The sequence below is a fragment of the Episyrphus balteatus genome, chromosome 1 (assembly GCF_945859705.1).
Source record: "Episyrphus balteatus chromosome 1, idEpiBalt1.1, whole genome shotgun sequence".
Taxonomy (NCBI): Eukaryota; Metazoa; Arthropoda; class Insecta; order Diptera; family Syrphidae; genus Episyrphus; species Episyrphus balteatus.
This window is the reverse complement of record NC_079134.1, coordinates 171,370,210-171,378,544: the sequence shown is the minus strand read 5'-3', so window position 1 is coordinate 171,378,544 and position 8,335 is coordinate 171,370,210. Positions and strand designations below refer to the sequence as shown.

At 31.6% G+C, this 8,335-nt stretch overlaps 1 protein-coding gene across 1 annotated transcript; it reads left to right on the top strand.

Annotated features, from left to right (window-relative positions):
* The first annotated feature begins 3,038 nt into the window (after positions 1–3,038).
* Positions 3,039–3,997, top strand: LOC129912486 (uncharacterized). Its single transcript, XM_055990748.1, has 2 exons — positions 3,039–3,839; positions 3,902–3,997. The coding sequence occupies exons 1-2, from the start codon at positions 3,039–3,041 to the stop codon at positions 3,995–3,997; spliced, it is 897 nt and encodes a 298-aa protein (XP_055846723.1).
* Positions 3,998–8,335: the final 4,338 nt, after the last annotated feature.

The following is an 8,335-nucleotide window of genomic DNA, read 5'->3' as shown; positions in this document are numbered from 1 at the left end:
AATCACACTGGTTTGCTTTCTAGGAGCTCTATTTTTTTTTTTTTTTGATATTTTAATTTTTCACATTTTTAGGATATTTTCATACTATTTTTTTTTTAGATTTTATTATTACAAGCGTTTTTAAAGTTTTGTTGGAACAATTTGTTTCGAATGTAATGTATTTCGATTCAGTAAGTAAAATAAAAATACATAAAAAAATTTAAATACAAAAAAAATTAACAAAAAAAAATTGTATGAATTTCTATGCCTCTCCATGTATGAATAAAATTTAAAAACTAGAGCTGCTAGAAAAAAACTAATATTATTTTTGGAATCAGCACCCTTAATTTAGTAAGAAATGATAAACAACGGTCTGGCAAATTTTTGTGTGTTGGGCAGTGTTTTGATTGCATTGAAAAAGTTATTCCGTTTTTCTACAAAACAAGAAAGTTGATAATTAAATAATTTTAAGATAATTTTTTTGTTTTAACAAAAGTACACTATACAAGCTGTTTTCTTATGACGTTATCAAGTAAAATTATCGTCCGTAAACCGACTTTACAGATAACCACTTGTTTTTATGTTATGATTAGTTAAAATTTTTGTTTTTTTTTTTTAAAGGATGCAAAGAAATATTTTTTTTTTTGCACTGTGCTCAAATGTTCAAAAGGACAATTGGTGAAATGTGCTTTTTCAGGAGCCTAGAATCATCAAACTTTGCATACTAAAAATCATTTCTGGTCAACAAAAAATCGTTACTTAATCGTTATAAAAACGAAAAAAAATGAGTTAATCATCCTCAAATCCGTAGTTTTTGCAAATATATTTTAATTTCGATTGAATTACCTTGTGTTACAAAAACCGCTTTAAGAACAGGAAACTTTTCCTGGTATTGTTTCCTTCTTAAATTTTGAATCCTAACACCTTCCCAAGTAACTTTATTTTCCTGTATTTCTGTATTACTCTTGCTTACTTTAAAGTTTAATATTATTCTTTCCTCTTTTCCCAATAAACAACTTTGCATAATAAATTATAGTTTTAATTGAAAATGAAGTAAATTTCATTTTGCAGGAAGTTAACAACAAATTGTTCTTCGGCTACATTTATTTTGCTTACTGATTCAAAACTTTTTTCCCTCCTTATAAGCCAATTGTTGTTATAATAAATTCATTTCCTACAAGGCCAAGACAAAACTATTAAGGTTTCTCCTCTCTTTGAACTAAATTCTATTACAGGAAAAAAGTCAAAACGCAATTCCCGTTTGATTGATTTTTGTCCTCCTTGAACTTTTTTTTCTTTCATCATCAGGACATCCAGGAGTAAAACAAAATCAAAAAATCTTTACAAATTACATATTATAACCTTTCTTATGAAAGCAAGCCCAATATACCTCTACCTGCCTCTTACAATAAAGACACTGAAATTGATTTTTTATTAAATTTATTTCTGTTTCAGTTTTGTACCAATAATATAATCCAAAGGAGCCAAGGACAATAAAAAAGCAGAAACTAAGTTAAGGGATACCTTAAATGAAGAAATCACAAAATTGCTTTTGTTTTCTTTTATTTTTTTTCATTTTCGTGAAAAAAGGTAATTTCCTTTTTGGAATTTTTCCTTAAAAAGAAAAAAGAAAAAGTTATTTTACTACTGGCCATATAGTCTGGGCCTAAAATAAACAATAACAAACGATAAGAATGGCTCTCTAGGTGCTAAGAACTAACGTTTCTCTAAGGGAATGTAGTCCAGTCTTACCAAATCGCTTCAATCCTATATTCTCATACCTTTAAGTATCCTATAAGGACAGCCGATAGCCCTATTTATTCCTTATTCCTTTCGACACAGACAGACAATAATGTAGCTTAAGGCCATAAATCTACAACTTGCTATACACTCAGGTGCAGGAGACGATTATACGAATTTGTAGAAGGTATAGAAGTTTGAAGATATAGAGAAGAGGCATTAGATTTAGGGTTGAGCTGGCAAAGGTGGTTAAACTAATAAACATAAAATATTTCTGATAAAGGCTCAGATGGAATAATCAGGATTAGTTTACGAAAGAGTGCTTGCTCAACGTTCTGCAGTGAATAGCATATGTGAATATGTTTGCCTTAGGGAATACGTCAGTTATAGGTAAGTATACTTATTCAAACGGACGTTAGCTTTGAATGCTTGGCAAGGTTTTGACTGTAATACAAGTCGAAAGATACTCAATTACAAAAAAAAGCAGTAAGATTGGTTTTGGTTTGAGTACAGAGAGAGAGGTCGTTTATTAAGTAGGATAAAGTAATTTTATATCTTTTGGAAGAAGTAAGAAATTAAGAAGACGTAGACGTATACATTTTCCAATCATTGAATAAAGATTTTTCCAAAATGCCTTGAAGATTGTTTTATGCATAAGCAAATTTCGATAAATATTTAATGTTCTTTTGGCAAATATAAATTCAGATATGGATTGAGGCTGAATTAAGCTTAAGTTATTTCATTTTTATGGAAATGTGGATTTTAATCAATTTAACAACTTAACCAAATTTGATTAAAGTAATTGAACTATTCTGTTAAAAGATGGATGATACATGGACGATGGACTTCTCTCTGTATCAAGTTTAAGGTAGTTGATGAATTCTTCATGTATGTTGGCTGGCGGAAAAGATTTGGTATTGAAGGTTTATTGCGTACTATTGCGTACACAGCTTCATGGTCCGAGGGTTGTTCAGACGTATTTTTGTATTTTTGGTATTAGTAGAGTAACTAAAGCAAATTATTAGGGAACCCGGCCGAACAGCTCTGATTTTGACGATTTTTTTTTCAAACGTAGGTAATTAAAAATACTTTAAGGTCTATAGATTAAAAATTGCCGGTGTTGCCGTATTGTTTTTTTAAAATTAAAATTATTTTTTTTTTTTAACAAAACCATTTTTTTTGCTTAAATTTCATAAAACAAATGATAGCAAAAGATTCTCTAGGTAATTTAAGGAAAATATATAAAAGGCAGTAAGGGACAATCTAAAAAGACACTAAACAAAGTTCAAAGATTGGCCTGCTTATGCATTGCTGGCTCAATGAGAACTTGCCCTACAGCAGCAATGGAAGTCATCCTCCACTTAACACCACTCCATGAAGTAATAAGTAGTACTGCTAACGGAACAATCTTGAGATTTGCAAAAGAGGGAACTGGTACGGGCAAGAGTATTGGTCTCAAAGAAAGCGACTCAATATCGAACACCACAGTTAAAAACCTCCTTGACATCCCAAGAGATTGCATGATCAAGAAATACAATTTTGAGAAAAACTTTCAAACACAGTTTAGTAGCAAGGCAAAGTGGGTAAGTGAATCCACGAACTACACTTTCAATGCAAACGCCATCAAGTGGTACACTGATGGATCGAGAACAGCTGATGGAACTGGAGCAGGAATATTTGGGCCTAGAACCAAAATTTCCATTCCAATGGGACAGTTTCCTAGCATTTTTCAAGCGGAAATCAACGCTATAGATAAATGCGCAGAACATAATCTCGAAAGAAAATACAAAAACCAAAACATTGCCATCATGTCTGATAGCCAGGCCGCACTTAAAGCTATAAACTCATACGCCATCAACTCCAAACTCGTATGGGAATGTGTGAAGAAGCTGAACGAGCTTGGCAAGGCAAATAAAATAACACTGTACTGGGTTCCCGGACATGTTGGAGTACAAGGGAACGAAGTAGCAGACTCCTTAGCAAAAGCAGGTGCAACCGCACCTCTTATGGGCCCAGAACCATATTGCGGAATTGAAGACAGCACGATCAAACAAATGATAAAAACCGATGAGGAGGCCAAACGAACTAAAATTTGGAAAGAGACTCCTAAACTCAGACAGGCGAAATCACTACTTGGGAATTACAACCAAAAAAGATTTAAAACCTGCATTAACCTGAGTAGAAACAACCAGAGAATAATAACAGGGATCCTTACAGGCCACTGCAAGCTGAGAAAACACCTCAACAACATTGGCCTGGCAGACAGTGCCACCTGTAGATTCTGCAACAATAATGAATAATGACACCAGAACACATACTGGGCAACTGTGAAGCACTAATGCACAATCGACACAGATACCTGGGCCAGCACCAGGTAACAAATAAAGATCTACCGTCGATAGAAATACTCCAGTTAATCAAATACCTAAAAAGTATCAAACTGGAGACTGTACTGTAAGTAGTTAATTGCAGCCAAATTTGGGGGCACAATAGACCTTTAAGGTCGCAGTGCAACTTTCCCCCACAACACATTCATTCAAGGGACAATCTTCCATCGTTTAAGCGATAAATGCAATTTTCTAACATTCTGACCTCAAACACAAAAAAAAAATATTTTGAAAACAACGGCAACACCTACAATATTTTAAAATACATTTTTAAAAAGCCAGAAGCTCATTTTTATCTCTTAAATTTAAATTCACTAAATTTAATCAAGACTTTTTGAAAAAATGATCCTCAAACCCAGAATAAAAAAAAATGTTAGGTATTAGAAAAATTTAAAATGACTTTTTTCCAAACTTTTTCTGATAAAATATGAATTTATTTAAAAAAATTTTTGGTCATAAATATTATCAGTTGAATTTCGAAGCAAAAAAGGTAAAATATATCACACTTTTGAAAAAAAAATGAAAAATTACTTCAATTTCAATGGTTTCTTTTTATTAAAACTGAATTTTTGCATTGAAATAATTAAGTTTCTCAAAGACTGTGGTAATAGGAACTTTAAATTTTTGCTATTTAACATTCAACAGTAAGGGTTATTAAATGAATAAAAAATAATTTTATGTTTAGATGTTGAACTTTAAAAAAAAAATAAGTTACATTTTTTTTCAAAACTTTTATTAAAAAAAGTTCTTCGAAAATGAAATACTTTTTAATTTTTTTCATAAACCGTAATACATATTGACATTTCCTTTTATAATTTGAAATCATAATAAATGCGGCCAGAAAAATTTGAAAATAAATGCACTTTATATTACGACTAAGTTTAAAAAACGACATGTTAAAATTTTTTCAATAATTTTTTTTTTTTTCAAAAATCTGAGTTCAATTACCATTCTTTCAAAAGCCGTTCATTCAATTAACTTAATTTTAATTCAAATATATGACTAAGCTTCTAGCTTTTAAAAAATGTATATTTGAATGTTGTAGGTGTTGCCGTTGTGTTCAAATATTTTTTTTTGTGTTTGAAGTCAATTAATAAGAAAATTGCATCTATCGCTTGAACTATGGAAGATTGTCCCTCACTCACATATATTTTTTTTCCTTGAATTTCCTAGACAATCTTTTGGCATCAATTAATTTATGAAATTTAAGAAAAATTTTTGAAAAAAATTTGTTTTTGTTCACAAAACTCTTCAATTAAATTTAAAAAATCAAAACGGCAACACCGGCAATTTTTAATCTATAGACTTTAAAGTATTTTTAATTACCAACGTTTGAAAAAAAAGATCATCAAAATCTAAGCTGTTCGGCCGGGTTCCCTAATATTGCCAATTTTTGAGCTTTAGTTATTCCACTATATTACGAAAACTATGTTTGATTTTGTAAAAAGAAATCTAGTCGATTGCTGTATAATTTGTGAGTTCTTCATTTTTTTCATAAGTTCATCAGAAATAATGCGGCTATCTCAGAAACTCCTCCAAAGTTTCCGCAATTTTCAGATTGCAAGCCTCCTTCGGTTGCTTCTATACCTCTAGTTTCGCTTTAAGACTTTACGGGCTTAGTTGTACGTACTCAGAGCTCTTAACTTCGTTTTTGAATGCCTTCACCATTTAGCCAGTGGCGTATTGAGGGGGGGGGGGCTCAGGGGGCTCAAGCCCCCCCCCCAAGCCTTCAAGATCATTGTATTAAAAAATCAGCACATTACGAAAAATATATACTTCGGATTAAACATCAAAAAGAATTTCATTGAAAACAAGTTTTTGAAACTTTTACGTTCAGCATTTCACTTTTTGCGCATTCAGTTGCCGAAATTAAAATTAGATTTTCATTTCATTTAGATTTTCTGATCGGACTTTATTCAATTTGTACCTTTTTCAATGAATCTAACTTAACCTAATTCATTTTTCTTTTAAAATTTGCAATTATATCGCCCATGCTCTGCATTTCACTTACATATTTGATTTGTCTCGCAAAATGTGTCTTCTTTTTTTTTTTTTAATTTTGCTTTTTTTCCATTAAAATTGCCAATAAAATTGCATCCATGTTCAAAGCAGCAGTAATTTCACTTTAGAAATAAAATAAAAATGTATGATCTTTCAGTTTTTACAGTTCGAAGCAATTTCGAAATTTTCGAAATCGATCGAAATGAAGAATATGATATTTCATTTCACCGTGAAAATGAAAAGTGATTTGAATTCACTTGTGGTCGAATTGCGGAACATGGGTGTTTATATCGAAAATAGTGAAGTTTATAGCTGAAAAACTAGATGTAATAGGAATAAATCTCTAAAAATTTTTGAATTCAGCACAGAAGTAGGTACGAAGCTGTCGAGAACAGTACAATGCTACTATACTAGTTTTAGTACCGCAGCAGAGCGCTTCACTCTCGATCAAAGATGAATAAAAAAGACAGACAAACTTTACGTGTAGGTAAATTTACCCTCTAAAAAATTTTTGAAAAATTTTGCAGCCCCCTAAAAATTTTTTTCTGGATACGCCACTGCCTCCAGTGAAAAAAATTACCAGTCATTTCCCCAGACAATTTTTTGCTATGTGCATAGAAAAATGTAGAAAATATTCCGACATGGGTTGGGGTCGAAATTCTGTATGTTGCTAAATTCTGTATTCAAAATACTGTACCTATGTCAAAATTCTGTATGTGCAAAATGCTGTAGGAACAAAAGTTTTTTTACAGAATTTTGATTTACAGAATTTTGATGTACAGAATTTTACAAAACAGAATTTTGCATGTCAGTATTTTGTTCATACAGTATTTTGACGTACAGAATTTTGTGTTTACAGTATAATGACGTACAGAATTATGGTATTACAGTATTTTGACCCCACAGAATTTTGTCGTACAGAATTTTGACAAGCAGAATTATGACCCGCTGCCGCTCCCTTTCGACAAACCTCAACTTCCCTAGACGAAAGATTTCCGTATATGAAAAATTAAAATTCAACGATTGATCGAAAAACACCCAATCTTTTCAATGCAAAAAAATTTGCATTGCTAATGTACTAAAACTTCTTCTCAAAAATTAATACTTATATCAAAATGAGTTTTCAAATTCTCTATAACCTTTTTGGCCTCCATTTTTTTATACACTTGAGCAATTTTTATATATTACCACTTCCATTAACCCATTTTCTTTTCTTTTTTTTTTTTATTCCATCACAGAATTTTTCATGATTTTGCACTTCAAGCATATAATTACTTCAAGTGCACCAATCAATTTTATTCGTGAGCTCTCATCACTCAGGCAAGCGAGTTAAAGTTATATGGGGGCTGAAGCCGTCACTCTCTTGTAAGCACGATATCGTGCATAATTCAATTTTAATCGATATACGAGCATACTCGGCGAGTCTAATATATAACAATAAATATCTGCCATCATCAACAGTAGTGTGGTCCACGTTATAAGGCAAAAAAATAAACCATATAATTCATTACTTCCCCACCCATTATTTTGCTACTGACATCAATACCAACAAATGCTGAAAGTTTTAGCCCTCAAAAGTAAAAGGAAGAGGGCGCTCATCAGCTTTGAAATATTAGACTTTGTTACCCTTACCTTACCCTTAATATCTGAATATATCGTATTAGGACTTGGCTTGGGGTTGGAATTTGGCTTAAACATGATAAGCACGCATGTTCCCGACAACCAAGTAAATGATTTTCATGTTTCTTTGGTTTTGAGTCACTAGCTCGTATTTCATTGATTAATTCTGTTTTGTTAACTTTAAGCAAAAAATACTTACAGACGAATTTAAATGAACAAAAATTATCTGTGAAAATATTACTTAACTATTGTTTTTTTATGAAAGAAAAAACATATCATGAAAAACTTTACGACATTATAACTTAATTCAATTGATAAATCAAAGAAAGAGTTAATTACTAGGCATGCGGACCCAGCTATAACAGCATCTGAGAAAAAACTTTGAGCCTGTTGAGCGCCCACTTACACTTCACCTAAAAAGCTGAAATTTCACGTGTGTAATACAAAACACATATGCAACCAATTTTTGTGTGGGGAACAAAGGAAATGTAAAAACCAAAAAATTGGACCACCCTAATCAACAGTTCAATCACGGAACGTAAAAGAAGTGCTTCGACTACCCAACCCAACCCCACTCATCTAATCTTATCGAAAACCAAACACCGAAT